The 15,811-nt window shown below is 47.3% G+C and overlaps 1 protein-coding gene across 1 annotated transcript in view; it reads left to right on the top strand.

The window, feature by feature from the left end:
- The window catches only part of CENPV (centromere protein V), a 13,939-nt gene extending 7,287 nt beyond the window's left edge, over positions 1 to 6,652 (top strand). Inside the window, exons 6-7 of the mRNA XM_077746708.1 lie at positions 4,878 to 4,992; positions 6,255 to 6,652. Of these exons, the coding sequence (XP_077602834.1) occupies positions 4,878 to 4,992; positions 6,255 to 6,379 (240 nt within the window). The 3' untranslated portion in view covers positions 6,380 to 6,652. The remainder of the gene's footprint in view (positions 1 to 4,877; positions 4,993 to 6,254) is intronic.
- Positions 6,653 to 15,811: the final 9,159 nt, after the last annotated feature.

The raw sequence follows: 15,811 nt of genomic DNA, 5'->3' as shown, positions 1-15,811 counted from the left end.
TGGGGCTTCAGTTGCATCCTTCGTTTCCGTTGCCCCTGCTGTGGCCTGACAGCCTTCTCCGAGCTCTGGTGGAATCGTGTGTTTCCACGTCTGTCTCATTTGTTAAATCTTTAGCGTCTCCCGAGCGGCCCCTTTGGCCAGCTTCTGCTCTTGAGGGCCTGGCGTGGAACGGGCCCTGTGTCTGGGAGGAAGAACTGGGTGAACGAATGGATGAGTCCTGGTGTTTCCCGGCTGCTGAGATTTAATCCCAGACACGTCGGGCTAATTTGTCTCCTTTTCTTTGTTTGCCCCCGATGCTCTGTGTGGGTGCCCGGTGGAGGAGGGGCACGCGTGGGCAGCACACCGCTCCCTGTCTTTCCCTAAACCCAGAGAAACGCACTGTGCTGTCGTCGGGAGCTTGCTGGAGGCTGTGGCCCCAATTCAGCTTCGTCCCTGAGCGCGTGTGGCGGATGGTTTGGGAAGCCGTCATCGGGTACAGCCATACGCCCTGGGGTCTTGGAATTGATACTTTTTTCCTCCTAAGGCCTGCTTATCAGTGCATTTTCCTGGTGCCCTAGACCACCACACTCAGCCCAGCCTCTTGAAAGAGTGATTTTTTTTTTTTTAATTAAGTGCAAAACCTGTTCATTCAACAGGTATTTCTGGGACACCCACCGTGTGCCCGGCACCGATCCATCAAAACCCAGCAGCCAACTCGACAGACAAGGCCCTTGTTCTCTTAGATTATGTTTCTAGGCGGGGGAGACAGATAAATAAGAAAAAGTCCAGTAAGGCCATGTAGACAGTTAAAGTAGAGCAAAATGCTAGCAGGTTGCTGGGTGGCTAGTGTAGATTGGTTGGGTGTTTACACGGGGTTCATGTGGTGAGGACATCGGGGCGCTGGGGGCTGGAAGTGTCCTAGGCAAAGGGAATGCGTGTCGCAGAGGGCCACATGCTTGGCACGTCTAAGGAGCTGCACAGCGGGCATTATGGCTGGAGGGTGGTCTGCGCGGTGCAGGGGAAGGAGTGGACCCAGATGGGATCGGGGCCGGGGGGTGTGTGGACGGAAGCAGGACCGGACAGGGAGACACATTTTATCCTTCGTGCAGTGTGAAGTCCGTGGAGGGTTTCGAGCAGAGTGGTGACGAGGCCCGCTTCACCGTTTTGTTTTTTCTTTTTTTATGTCTTATTTATTTCTAGGAGAGAGAGAGAGACAGCGTGAGCAGGGGAGGGTCAGAGAGAGAGGGAGTGACAGACTCTGAAATAGGCTCCAGGCTCTGAGCTGGCAGTCAGCACAGAGCCCGATGTGGGGCTCGAACCCACAAACCACGAGACTATGACTTAAGCGAAAGTCGGACGCTTAACTGACTAAACCACCCAAGCGCCGCCCACCCTCACCGTTTTGAAAGCCCGCTTTGGCTGCTGTGGGGAATGGATTGCGAGGGGGCGGGGGCAGCCACGAGGCTGCTGGGGTGGGCAAGGGAGACATGATGGCAGCTTGGGCTAGGGTGGTAGTCGTGGTGACGGAAAGAAAAGAGATTATTTGAGATTTATTTTGGAGTGGTGGCTCTCAAACCTCAGTGTGTGCAGGTCACCCAGAGGGCATGGTAAGAGAGGTCGCCAGGCCCCAGTCTCGACGCTGTAGGGCTGGGAGGGGAGGCCCAAGAATTGACCTTTTTAAAAAAAAAATTTTTTTTTCACATTTATTTACTTTTGAGAGACAGAGAGAGACAGAGCACAGGTAGAGGAGGGGCAGAGAGAGAGGGAGACACAGAATCCGAAGCAGGTTCCAGGCTCCGAGCTGTCAGCACAGAGCCTGACACGGGGCTTGAACCCACAAACCGTGAGATCATGACCTGAGCTGAAGTTGGTCACTCAACTGACTGAGCGTCCCAGGCGCCCCAAGAATTGCCTTTCTTACAAGATGCTGCCGGCCCTGGGACCACACTTTGAGAACCACTGTTACAGAGGAAGGGTGGACAGGATTAGATAAAGGGTGGATGTGACGAAGGGGAAAGAGAGGCATCTGAGTCACAGCCACAATGGGGGACCCAAAGCAGCAGCTCGATGATGGCGATGCCAGGTCCCAGGGGAGGGGCGGGTGTGGAGGAGCGCTGGCCGCAAGCGGGCTTCCTCGGAGAGGTCCCAGCAAGGATGTGGGGACCGTCCGTCCGCCAAGGTGAGGGTGGGCAGCGGGGTGGCCAGTCTGGAGTTGAGGAGAGCGAGCAGAGCTGCCGCCGCTGAGTTGGGAGCTGCTGACGCACTGAAGTGTGAGACTGAGTGTGGCTCCTGGCATAGCGGGCGACGGGACAGGGCTGAGGGCAGAGTCCTGGGGCCGCCGACACTCACGGAGGCTTGGCCTGGGAAGGATGGCCAGTGGGGACGGAGGAAAGTCCGTCCACTGCGCTGTCCCGAGAGACACCAGTTTCTGAATGGAAGGACTGGTGCCGAGAGGTCAGGCTAAGAGGAGCAGTTTCAGGGGCGCCTGGGCGGCTCAGGGGGGTAAGCAGCCGACTCTTGGTTTCGGCTCGGGTCGTGATTTCATGGCTCGTGGGGTTGAGCCCCACCTTGGGCCCCGTGCTCACAGTTCAGAGCCTGCTTGGGACTCTCATTCTCCCCCTCTCCCTCTCCCCCTCCCTCCCGTTCTTTCTCAAAAATATATAAGCAACAACAAAAAAGAGGAACAAGTTAAGAATCCAGTGGTCAAGAGCAGTGACCACTGAGCTGGTCAGCACGGTGGTCTTGGTGCTTTCTGGCTGGACAAGAAAACAGAAGTCAGCAGAGAGGCCGAGTCTGTGGTGAGCGAAAGGCAGTGTGACGGGGACAGGCGGGGAGCTCTGGTGCGCACGGTAAGCCGTCAGGGGGGCCTGAAAGTCCCTGAGTGGCCTCCGGTAGGGAACACGGTGACGGAGGGCATGAGGCAGCCGCCCACTGCTCCTGACCTTTTCTTGGGGGGCGGGGTGTACGAGCGGGTAACTCTGGATGGTTTAGGACCCCTTGGCGTTGTTCTTTGCTGCTTCTCTGTGGCGTGAGAGGAGGCCCCTGGGAGCTGCTCACGTGAGGCACGGAGCCTGTGTCTTCCTCGGTGGTGGGCGGTAGGCTGGGGAAAAAGTGTAAAAAGGTCTGACTGGTAAGAACCTCTACCCCTGACCCTTTAGCCACACAATTTCTTTTCCCGGAAACTGCTGCTGCTTGGGTATTTCTTCAGGGGGACGAAAAAAATATATATACGTATATACATATGTATGTATACATATACATACACACACGCGTACACACACACACATCAGGATGTATCCTTTTTAAAAAACAGAAATGGGAAGCACCTGGGAGGCTCATTCGGTTGTGTCTGACTTCGGCTCAGGTCATGACGTCACCTTCTGTGAGTTCGAGGCAACATCAGGCTCTGTGCTGACAGCTCAACCCTGGAGCCTGCTTCAGATTCTGTGTCTCCTTCTGTCTCAGCCCCTCCCCCGCTTATGCTCCGTCTCTCTCTCTCTCTCTTTCTCTCTCTCTCAAAAATAAATAAACATTAAAAAAAATTCCTTGNTGTTATATGGAAACCAATCTGACAATAAACTATTTAAGAAAAAAAATAAATTAAAAAAAAATTCCTTGGGGCGCCTGGATGGCTCAGTTGGTTAAGCCGTGACTTTGGCTCAGGTCATGATCTCACGGTTTGTGAGTTCGAGCCCCACTTCGGGCTCTGTGCTGACAGCTCCAGACCCTGGAGCCTGCTTCAGCCTCTGTGTCTGCCTCTCTCTCTGCCCCTCCCTTGGTTGCACTATCTCTCTCTCTCTCTCTCTCTCAAAAATAAACATTGAAAAAAACCCAGAAATAGTAATAAATAAATAGAAAGGGTAATAAAATGGAAATGGTAATCTACTACACAAGTTACTTTATTCCTTGGTTCTCGATTAATGTTCAACCTTGGAGATTGTTGGAGATTGTTCCGCGTTAGTGTTTGGAAGTAGAAGTGTCTCATTCCTTCTACAAGTTGTGCAGCGTCCCGGTTTCATGGGTGTCCATCATGGCTCTGACCAGTGCTGTGTTGGCGGCCCTTTTCCATTTTTCCAAACGTCTGTGGCCTGGTTTTGAACGGTGGTGTATGTAGTATCCGCGTACGTATCCGCGGGTGCACACGGAAGCTTGATGGTAGGATACGTTTCTAGAAGTGGAATTTCTGTGCCAAGGGATGTGTTTTTCAGTATTGACAGATGTTGCCAAATTGTAGCAATTTACATCCCCACGACTGGTATTTGAGAGCGTGTGTACCAGGTTAACCACCAAGTTAACTGACTTTTATTGTGGCCCACCTGACAGTGAACAAAACATAAGCTTGCAGTTTATGAGTGTGAATATCATTTCGTAGGTGAAAGAGTGGCTCGTCTTCCCTTTTCTGTTCCTTTGCCCAGTTTCCCGCTTGTCTTATCCGTTAAGCAGATTAGCCCTTTGACCGTGATGTCTGGCAGATATTCTTTTCCTACTTTGTCCTTTGTAGACGAACTCAAGTACAGTCGACAGTTGTCTAAGGTCTCGAGCACTGCTGTTGGGGGACAGGGAGGGCCAGTCCCCCCGGTTAGTCCTGGAAGGCGGGCACTTTCTCTTCCTGCCGTGGACGGGACTGCTGTCGTGCCCTGGGTCTGGGACCGCTTGAGGCCGAGTTGTTCGGCGTGCGCTTGACAAACAGCAGCGGGAGCTGCCAGGCTCCGGGCGGGTCTGTGGGCAGCGTAGGTGGGCCCCTGTCCTGGAGCCGCCTCCAGTCTCTGCGGGAGATTGGACGTGACCTCATAATCCTGAAAGCCTTTTAAAAGATTAAAAAATATTTCTTTGATGACCAAAAAAAAAAACCACCTCTTTGTAAAAGGAGCACATCTGTTTTGCCTGTTCTTGCTTAGGGAGCGGAGAGCATAACCACATACACGTTCAACACGCACAAAGCACAGCACACGTTCTGTAAGCGATGTGGCGTTCAGAGCTTTTACACTCCCCGCTCGAACCCCGGAGGCTTCGGTAAGTGAAGGGAATGGGNCGGGGTCAGCGCTGGGACATTTGCCTTCCCTCTTGCTTGGCTGGGCCCTTCCACATGCGTGTTCTGGAAGAACAGGGCTCTTCAGCAAAGCTGCTTTTTGTTTGTTTGTTTTCCCTCCAAATGATGGGATAGAAGGTTGGTTCTGGTCATTCATCCAGAGACCGTCCTGTGCGGGCACTGCCAGAGCTGCTTGTCGCTGGGACTGACACTGAAGGGTGGACAGAGGAGACGAGATGGGAGGGGGTATGGGGAAGGGGAGGAGGGGAGGGAATTTTCATACCCACGATGGTTAGGGGAGTGAAGGAGGCCAGAATGGGGAGTATTGATAATGCCATTTAAAAAATACCCCGTCTGGGGCGCCTGGGTGGCTCAGCTGGTTAAGCGTCCGACTTCAGCTCAGCTCATGATCTCACAGTTCATGAGTTCGAGCCCCATTCTGGGCTCTGTGCTGACAGTTCAGAGCCTGGAAAGTGCTTCGGATTCTGTGTCTCCCTCTCTCTCTCTCTGCCCCTCCCCCACTCACGCTCTGTCTCTGTCTCTCAAAAATAAACATGTTAAAAACAAAAAATGAATGAAAATACTCCCATTTGTTTCCAACACACACAGCAGAATCCCCAAGCCCCTCTTCAGGTGCAGTTTGGGTCTGAGGAGAGGAAGCAGCCTTTGGATGGCTGTTCAGAAAGACGGCGGCTGCAGTGTGAGTGGAGTGGAAAGCAGCAGGTGCTCCTGGGGGATCTGGTTCCCTCCAGAGCTGTGACAGGGCCGCTGTGACTGTGACCATCTTGTGCCTTATGGTTGGGGGGGCGTGATAGCACCCTTGCCCCCCTCACTTGTTCAGCATCTCCCGGTTGTTCCTCATCTGTCCCTGAGACGCCTGCCTGCCTTAAGAATCAAGAAAGGCTCTTGGAAAGCATCAAATCCTATAAAGGTCGGCAGCTGTTTAATGCTTAGAACGTTCTATCTAGACCCCGGAAGAGGCCTGTGAATTCTTCCGGCTGCCGGTCGGATCGTTCTAGGCTTGAGTCTTTGTGCTCTGTACTCCCGGCGTGGTGCTGAATGGTATCCAGCCTTGGCATCCCTGGTTTAGGAAGTCTGACCCCCACCCGAGAGGTGAGGAAAGCGAAGCGTTACCAGCGTATCGCTGTGCGGCGATGCTTGCAGGTGTGGGCTTATTCAAGAGCCAGCACAGTACCTGTTGTCGTTCATACCTGGGGCCTTGCTTTCTCTGTGTCACCTCCCCTAGGAATCGCCCCACATTGCCTCGATGAGGGCACCGTGCGGAGTGTGGTCATCGAGGAGTTCAATGGCACCGACTGGGAAAAGGCCATGAAGGAGCACAAGACCATCAAGAACATGTCTAAAGAGTGAGCTCCTGCTTCGCCCTTCCTGGAAAGGAGGAACGATGGTGGCCGGCGGCTTTGCTGTCCCCGCTGCGCCTCGGTGGTGCCGGTGACTGTGGCCGGCCCCGGGCTGCTGGCTCTGTTGGCCGGCGGCCATCTTGACCTTCGCAGTTCGCTCCAGCTACCAGTTTCTTTAGGCAGCTCTTTGTCCTTCCTCAGCCCAGATTTTGATGTAGGCTAGTTGATATCCTTTCTCTTCTCAACTTTTGTGTGATCTTTTAGAAAAATAAATATTTTTAACATGAAAGCAGTTACTGTAGTTTATCTTTTTTTTTTTGCAGTTTGAGTTTGCTTCTGAGGCCAGTCACTTAATAGCAGATTGATTGATTGATTGATTATCTTAGAAGGGGGTAGGGGCAGAAGGAGAGAGAAAATCTTTTTTTTTTTTTTAAGTTTATTTATTTGAGAGAGACAGAGACAGCACAAGTGAGGAAGGGTCAGAGAGAAGGGGAGAGAGAGAGAATCCCAAGCAGGCTCCGTACTGCCAGTGTGGAGTGTGATGTGGGGCTTGAACTCTGGAAATGGAAAGATCATGACCTGAGCCAGAACCAAGAGTCGAATGCTCAACCAACTGAGCCACCGAGGTGCCACTGATCTCTCTCTCTTTTTTAATTGGAGTAAAATACCCATAACGTGAAATAACCATCTTAATGGTTTTCAAGTGTCCAGTGTCAAGTATATTCATGTTGTTGTGCAACCAATTTCCAGAATTTTTCATCCTGCAAAACTGAATCCAGAACTTTCATCCTGCAAAACTGAATTAAAGAACAACTTTGAGTCTCCCTCTCTCTCTATTTAATGTTTATTTACCATTTTTAAGTGTTTATTTATGTTTGAGAGAGAGAGAGCATGATCAGGGTGGGATAGATCAGGCAGAGATAGATAGGGACAGAGGATCCGAAGCCCAATGTGGGGTTTGAACTCACAAACTGTGAGATCATGACCTAAGCAGAAGTCGGACGCTTAACCAACTGAGCCACCCAGGCGCCCTGAGCCTGTATTTTTATTTTTATTTATTTTTTAAAATTTAATTTAATTTTTATTTCTAGGAGAGAGAGAGACAGCGTGAGCAGGGGAGGGCCAGAGAGAGACGGAGTCACAGACTGAAACAGGCTCCAGGCTCTGAGCTGGCAGTCAGCACAGAGCCCAACGCAGGGCTCGAACCCACGAACCGCGAGATCATGACCCAAGCGAAAGTCGGACGCCTAACTGACTAAGCCACCCAGGCGCCCCCTTGAGCCTGTATTTTTAAATGAAGCAAGATTTAGGAAGTTAGAATGAGAAAAGTAACTGTGTGAACAGAGATAGGGACCCGGAGTAAAGCCAGACTGGACTGGAGTCTTCCGATGGGAGGAAGTAATAGAAGGACTCAGAAAAACATGTTGGAAGCCAGCCTGTGGACAGTGTTGGATATGAAGCTCAGGAATTTGGCCTTTATTTTATTGGCATTGGGAAGCCCCGAACAGCTTTGAACAGGATGAATAATGCCTGGCTCGTTACGGAGTCTTTTGACCGGTTCCCCCGTCCCCTCACCCACCTTGCTTCGCATTGCTGCTCGTTACAATCAGGTCAACTCTCCTAAGATATTCCTTTCGTTACCAAATACTGAGTTTCTTCGTAATGGCACGTGCTTAATAAACATTTGCTCTTTGTCCAGGGAGATGAATCATGAAATGACTTGTGAGGTAGACTGGACTAGGAAAAGGCACGGGGAGAGGAAATGCAGATGGACTGGCTTTCCGTATGCTACCGCCTCCTCCAGGTTGGCAGACAGCATGTTCCCTGTAAGCCTGGAAGGAGCCGGTGAGAAATTATACGAGTACCCGATCTGTCTTTCCTATTGCAATGTTAGACAAAACCATAATTTTGTGTATCCTGCATAAACCTCAGTGGCGTCACCCTGTGCCCTTACTGCAGCTTGCATTTTTTTGACTTTATTTTTTAAATTTACATCCACGTTAGCGTATAGCGCAACAATGATTTCAGGAGTCGATTCCTTAATGCCCCTTCCCCATTTAGCCCATCCCCCCTCCCATAACCCCTCCAGTAACCCTCTGTTTGTTCTCCATATTTAAGAGTCTCTATGTTTTGTCTCCCTCCGTGTTTTTATTTATTTATTTATTTATTTATTTTTAAATGNTACCTAGTAGTGCAATTGCTGGGTCGTAAGGTAGTTCTATTTTTAATTTTTTGAGGAACCTCCATACTGTTTTCCAGAGGGGCTGTACCAGTTTGCTTTCCCACCAGCGGTGCAAAAGGGTTCCTTTCTCAGCATCCATGCCAACATCTGTTGTTGCCCGAGTCGTTCGTGTTGGCCATTCTGACAGGTGTGAGGTGGTATCTCACTGTGGTTTTGATTTGCATTTCCTTGATGATGAGTGATGTTGAGCATTTTTTCATGTGTCAGTTGGCCTTCTGGATGCCTTCTTTGGAGAAGTGTCTATTCATATCTTTTGCCCATTTCTTCACTGGATTATTTGTTTTTTGGGTGTTGAGTTGGATAAGTTCTGGGGTGCCTGGGTGGCTTAGTCAGTTAAGTGTCTGACTTCAGCTCAGGTCATCCGAGCCTGCTTCGGATTCTGTGTCTCCCGCTCTCTCTGCCCTTCCCCCACTACAATGCTCTCTCTCTCTCTCTCTCAAAAATGAATAAATGTTAAAAAAATTTTTAAATGATAAGTTCTTTATAGATTTTGGATACTAACCAAATTTATCTGATACGTCATTTGCAAATATCTTCTCCCATTCTGTCGGTTGCCTTTTAGTTTTGCTGATTGTTTCCTCTGCTGTGCAGATTTTTACTTTGATGAGGTCCCAGTAGTTCATTTTTGCTTTTGTTTCCTTTGCCTCCGGAGACGTGTTGAGTAAGAAGTTGCTATGGCCGAGATCAAAGAGGTTTTTGCCTGCTGTCTCCTCGAGGATTTTGATGGCTTCCTGTCTCACATTTAGGTCTTTCATCCATTTTGAGTTTATTTTTGTGTATGGTGTAAGAAAGTGGTCCAGGTTCATTTTTATCTGCATCTTGCATTTTTAAGGACACCTTGACTTATCATATCAATATACGTATCCTCGTTATTAACTGTGACATAGAATTGCATAGAATGGGGGTGCCTAGGTGGCTCAGTCGGCTAAGCATCTGACCAGTTCAGGTCAAGACCTCACAGTCCATAAGTTCAAGCCCCACGTCAGGCTCTGAGAGAGCCTGGAGCCTGCTTCAGATTCTGTGTCTCCCTCTCTCTCTGCTCCTCTCCTGCTCGTGCTCTCTCTCTCTCTCAAAAATAAACATTAAAAATAATTTAATAATAAAAGAAAGAACTGCACAGAATGGATATAGTGTATTTAACCTTTTTTTTTTTTTCATGGAAAGTTGGGTTTCTGGCTTTTCCTTCATGGCATTGGCAGTAAACATCCTTTTTCGTGCATCTTTCTACAGTTGTGTATTTGAGGATCTTTGTTGTCTATTTTCTGCATTCCATAGAGGAAGGGAATCCTTGTAGAGACTGCAAGAACTTGCCAAAGTCAGACTCAACTGGCTGTAGTTACTGGATATCCAAGTGATGAGATTCTCGCAGATTCTTTTTTTTTTCCCTTCTTTCCTGAAATCAACCTTCGCTCTACCGCTGGAGGCACATGGGCCAGTGCTGGCTTTTGTGACTGATGGAAGTCAGGCTGGTTCCCATTGCCCTTCCCAGGGCGGGAGGAGGGCCCACGCGGCAGGACACGCTGCCCCAGTCCCAGGCTAACATACGGGTTCTGAGAGGGCGCGCTTCTGCTGCTTCCTGGCATTTCCTTCTGGGCAATGCAGCCACCATATGACCCCCTACACTGACTTGACCCAAATCTATGGGACATCACGCGTGAGCATTCCAAGCTCCTAGGCTCTGGTTCACTCTTTACAGATCGCTAGAATTCTTCCCTTTATGAACTTGCCTCTTCCAAACGCCTCAGACCTTTCCCACTTAATTAGATCACGTGTTAGTCAGCTTTTATTGACTCCACTTCCATGTGGATTTTTCTGGTAATATCAGCATGGGACGGGAGCCACACTGGCAGGGGTGAGAACGGCCCAGGGGTACATGCAGGATTCAGCCTTGACCATGACCAAGACCAATACCTCTGTTCAAACTAGAACTATATTTTTGTTCCCCAACCTCTTGTGGTGCCAAGAACATAAACAGTCTGTACTTCCAAGTGACTGTGCCACCCCGTCCTGTCTGTCTCTCCATCAGGTTTGACGTAAGGGTCACTTTGCACAGAGTCCACTGACTGTACATTCTTTCCGCACCAGCTAACCCTGATGCTGTTTGCCACCAACAGACGAGGTCGGTGGTCTCCAGGCGGAGGTATGTATCCTCCAGAAAATGCTCTGAGTGGGAAGAAAATGTTGGAATTTTAATTTATCCTTTAAATTTTCTTTTCTGTGTATGTTTTGTAATGTATATATTTACTTAACCATACATTATTCTGCTGTTAGTAAGAGGCGCCTCGGTGCCTCAGTCAGTTGAGCATCTGATTCTTGATTTTTGGCTCAGGTCATGAGCTCAGGGTCATGGGATCGAGCCCCCATCAGGCTCGGCACTGGGCATGGGACCTGTTTCAGATTCTCTCTCTCTCTCTCTCTCTCTCTCTCTCCCTCTGCCTATCTCCCCCACTCATGCATACTCTCTCTCATATATACACATGTATATATAGGATTGAAAAATCATAGGAGATCATTGCTATAGCCAATTGATTGTTTTCCTCCGATCAGTGCTACCCATCAAACATCTGTCTATGCATCATTATACCAGTTTCTATTTCTTTTATTTTTTAAGTTTATTTTGTTTTTTTTTTTTTATTTTTGTAGTATATTTGTTTTTGAGGCAGAGAGAGACAGAGCATGAGCGGGGGAAGGGCAGCAAGAGAGGGAGACACAGAATCTGAAGCAGGCTCCAGGCTCTGAGCTGTCCGCACAGAGGCTGACGTGGGGCCCAAACCCATGAACCGTGAGATCATAACCTGAGCTGAAGTCGGACGCTTAACCGACTGAGCCACCCAGGCGCCCCTTTTTAAGTTTGTTTTGATAGAGACAGACAGCATGAGTGAGGGAGGAGCAGAGAGAAAGGGGGAGAGAGAATCCCAAGCAGGCCCTGCGCTGCCAGCGCAGAGCCCGACACTTCAGGCTAGAACTCCTGAAACCGTGAGATCATGACCTGAGCAGAAACCAAGAATCAGATTCTTAACCGACTGAGCCCCACGGGCACCTCCCAGTTTCTATTTGAGAATAAACACGTGCATGTGGAATTGCAGAATCCAGGGATAGGTACATACGCAAGTTTTTTGATACATTGATTTCCGAAGGTTCTATCGTCTGTGTTTCCTTCAGCACCACATATGTGTTCATACCCTTACTTACAAAGCACTGGGCATTATTATTTATAGAAATCTTTTCAAATTAGGTATGTGAAAAGTGACATTTAATTTTATTTCTTAGAGTGCCTTCAGCTCAGGTGATGATCTCACAGCTTGTGGGTTTGAGCCCCGCGTCGGGCTCTGTGCTCACAGCTCGGAGCCTGGAGCCTGCTTCAGATTCTGTCTCCCTCTCCCTCTCTCTGTGCCCCTCCTCTACTCACGCTGTCTCTCCCTGTCTCTCAAAAATAAACAAACTTAAAAAATTAATTTGTATTTCTTTACTAGTACTGATTTATTTTTTCCCAGTGTGTGTGTGTGTGTGTGTGTTTGTGTGTGTGTGAGAGAGAGAGAGAGAGAGAGAGAGAGAGGGAAATACCTATTCATGTCATCTGCAGTCTTCATTTTCCTCACTGGAAACCTCTCCCACCCTATTCCAATCAGCACCTTCAGTGAAAAATAGATTTTCATTTTTGCTTTAATTTGCATGCTCTGGCTACTGCTTAGGGCTGAAGAGTTTTTCATGTTTATTGGCCATTTTGATCTGCCTGCTACAACATTTAAAACTTTTTTGTTGTGGGGGCTCAGTTGGTTAAGTGCCCAGCTCTGGATTTCAGCTCAGGTCATGATCTCATGATTTGTGAGACTGAGCCCAGTGTTGGGCTCTGCGCCGACAGCTGCAGATTCTCTCTCTCTCTCTGCCCCTCCCCCATGCTGTCTCAAAACTAAATAAATAAACAACAAAAAATAAGTACATAAAATTTTTTGTTGTGAAATATCTGTCTTTTCCCTTACATCTTATGGGTTCCCAGCCTGGCTTGGTAAGGTCTGCCTGGCTCCAAGTATATGTGCATTTAGTCTCTCAAATGTCCTAAATTACATATATATATTGTTTGTTTGTTTGTTTGTTTTTGAAAGAGAGCAGGGGAGGGGCAGAAGGAGAAAGAGAATTCCAAGCAGGCCCCTCGCCCAGTGCCCAGCACGGAGCAGGACATGGGGTTCAACCCCGTGACCCTATGGTCATGACCTGAGCTGAAATCAAGAGTCGGATGCTGAACCGACTGAGCCACGCAGGCGCTCTCTAAATAATATTATAATTGTTTCAATTTTTACATGTAAATTTATAATTCATCTAGAATATGTTTTTGTATTTGGTATAAGGTAGGGAGCTTTTTATTTTCCAGATGCCTGGACCAACCATACACATTTATGAAATCCTTTCTCACTGAATTAAAATATCACCTTCATCATAGAATGATTCTCATATAATTTGGATCTATTTTTTCTTCTGTTCAACACGAGATTACTCCTTCACCTCTATCTGTTTTGATTGCAGTGGGTTTATACGTTTTAATATATAGAAATGCAGGTCTCGGAGAAAGACAAATATGATTTCACTCATATGAGGACTTGATACAAAACAGATGAACATAAGGGAAGGGAAGCAAAAATACTATAAGAACAGGGAGGGGACAAAACATAAGAGACTCTGAAATACGGAGAACAAACGGAGGGTTACTGGAGGGGTTGTGGGGGGGGTGGGCTAAATGGGTAGGAGGCATTAAAGAATCTATTCCTTTTTTTTTTAATGTTTTATTTATTTCTGAGAGAGAGAGAGAGAGACAGCATGAGCAAGGGAGGGTCAGAGAGAGAGGGAGACACAGAATCTGAAACAGGCTCCAGGCTCTGAGCTGTCCGCACAGAGCCCTACGCGGGGCTCAAACCCACGAACTGTGAGCTCATGACCTGAGCCGAAGTTGGCGCTTAACCAACTGAGCCACCCAGGCACCCCAAAGGAATGTATTCCTGAAATCATTGTTGCACTATATGCTAGCCAACTTGGATTTAAATTTTAAAAAATAATAATTTTAAAAAATGCAGGTCTCACATTTCTGTCCTTTTTAATCTTTATATTTTGTCTATGCTTGGACATTTCCTCTTCTAATATACTTTTTAAATAAATTTATTGAGGTCCAAAGAGAATCCAGTAAGATTCTGACTGCAACTACATTAAGTTTTTATATTAACTTTGTAAGAAGGGAATTTATACATATGTATATAAATACAACATGTAAACATATAGATTTCTAAATTAAAACTTATCTATACTACCTATTTTTGGTGTCTTATTTATTCACTTTGTACAGATTTTTATATCAGCTTATCAGGGAATGTGGTACAGCTCCCTATTTATTCAGGTCTTCAGTAAACTTGTTTTTAACTTTTTAAAACTGTATATTTGACAGAAAAGCAGGAAGCGCTAAAATCTGGTGAAAATATGAATAAGATACCTTTTAACTTTGTTTTTTGAGTTTATTTATTTTGAGAGACGAAGAGCAGGGGGAAGGGGCAGAGAGAATCCTGAGCAGGCTCCCCGAGCCCGAGGTGGAGCTTGATCCCGTGAACCCGTGACCTGAGCCGAAACCAAGAGTCAGACACTCAATGGACTGAGCCCCCCGGGCGCCACTATGAGTAAGATTTCTACTCTGTAGTATTTATTTTGTATTTACTAGACTGATATGTCAGGCAGAGTATCACCAGGTTCAGAGAGCAATGCCAAGTGTATCATTTGTGCATCCTTAGAGTGAACTAGAACATTTTAATGTAATCTTATTTTCACACTATTTCTTGAATTGTGATACAATTCGCACACCATAACATTCTTTTAACTCTAGAATTCACTGGGTTTGAATATTCACAAGGTTGTCCAACCTTCACCACTATCAACTCCAGAGACTTCCTCACCTCGCATGCATTACCATTCACTCCTTTCCTCTACTCCCAAGCCTTGGAAACCACGAATCTACTTTCTGTCACTATGGATTTGCCGATTCTGGACATTTTACATAAATGGAGTCATACCACATGTGGCCTTTTGTGTCTGGTTTATTTCATATAGCGTAATGTCTTCTAAGGTCATGCTCACTGTGTCCGGACTTCATTTCTTTTTATGGCTGAATAATAAACAGAATGTCATATTTTGTTTATCTCTTCATCAGATAAGATGGATGTCAGCTAGGTGCTGACAGCCAGCTCAGAGCCTGGAGCCTGCTTTGGATTCTATGTCTCCCTCTCTCTCTGACCCTCCCCTGCTCATGCTGTCTCTCTCTCTCAGAAATAAATTTTTAAAAATTTTTAAAGATTTAAGAAAAAATAAATGTTTATTCTTTTTTTTGAGGCGGGGGGGGAGGGGAAGGCAAAGAGAAAGAGTGACAGAGAACCTGAAGTAGGCTCTGCACTGTCAGTGCAAAGCCCAACATGGGGCTCAAACCTACGAACTGTGAGATCATAACCTGAGCTGAAGTCAGACGCTCAACCAACGGAGCCACCCAGGCGACCCCTGTGTTTTTTTTTATTTGCATTTTATTTTATTTTATTATTGTTTAATGTTTTTTATTTATTTCTGAGAGAGAGAAAGAGCGAGCCCGAGCAGGGGAGGGTCAGAAAGAGAGGGAGACACAGAATCTGAAGGAGGCTCCAGGCTCTGAGCTATCAGCACAGAGCCCAATGCTGGCCTCAAACCCACAGACCACAACATCATTACCTGAGACGAAGTCAGACGCCTAACCAACTGAGCCACCCAGGTGCCCCTTATTTGCATTTTCTTCACGACTAACGATGTTTTTTGTAATTGTTGGCCATTTGGATATCTTCTTGAAGAAATCTATACTCAACTCTTTTTGCCTATTTTTTTACTTAGGTAAACATTTTTTACTTTTTGTTGAATTGTAAGAGTTCTTTATATATTCTGGATACTAGACCCTAATCAGATATATGATTTGCAAACCTTTTTCTCATTTGAATTTCTTGATAGTGTCCTTTGAAGCACAAAGCTTTCTGTCTTTTGTTATGCTGGTGCTTTTGATGTCATATTTAAGAAACTGTTGGGGTGCCTGGGTGGCTCAGTCGGTTAAGCGTCGGACTTCAGCTCAGGTAATGATCTTGTGGTCCGTGGGTTTGAGCCCGGCATTGGGCTCTGTGCTGACAGCTAGGAGCCTGGAGCCTGCTTTGTATT

Source organism: Crocuta crocuta, unplaced genomic scaffold, assembly GCF_008692635.1.
Source record: "Crocuta crocuta isolate KB4526 unplaced genomic scaffold, BGI_CrCroc_1.0 scaffold139, whole genome shotgun sequence".
In the NCBI taxonomy this organism is placed as follows: Eukaryota; Metazoa; Chordata; class Mammalia; order Carnivora; family Hyaenidae; genus Crocuta; species Crocuta crocuta.
The sequence above is the reverse complement of the archived record's forward strand: the minus strand, read 5'-3'. Positions and strand labels throughout refer to the sequence as shown.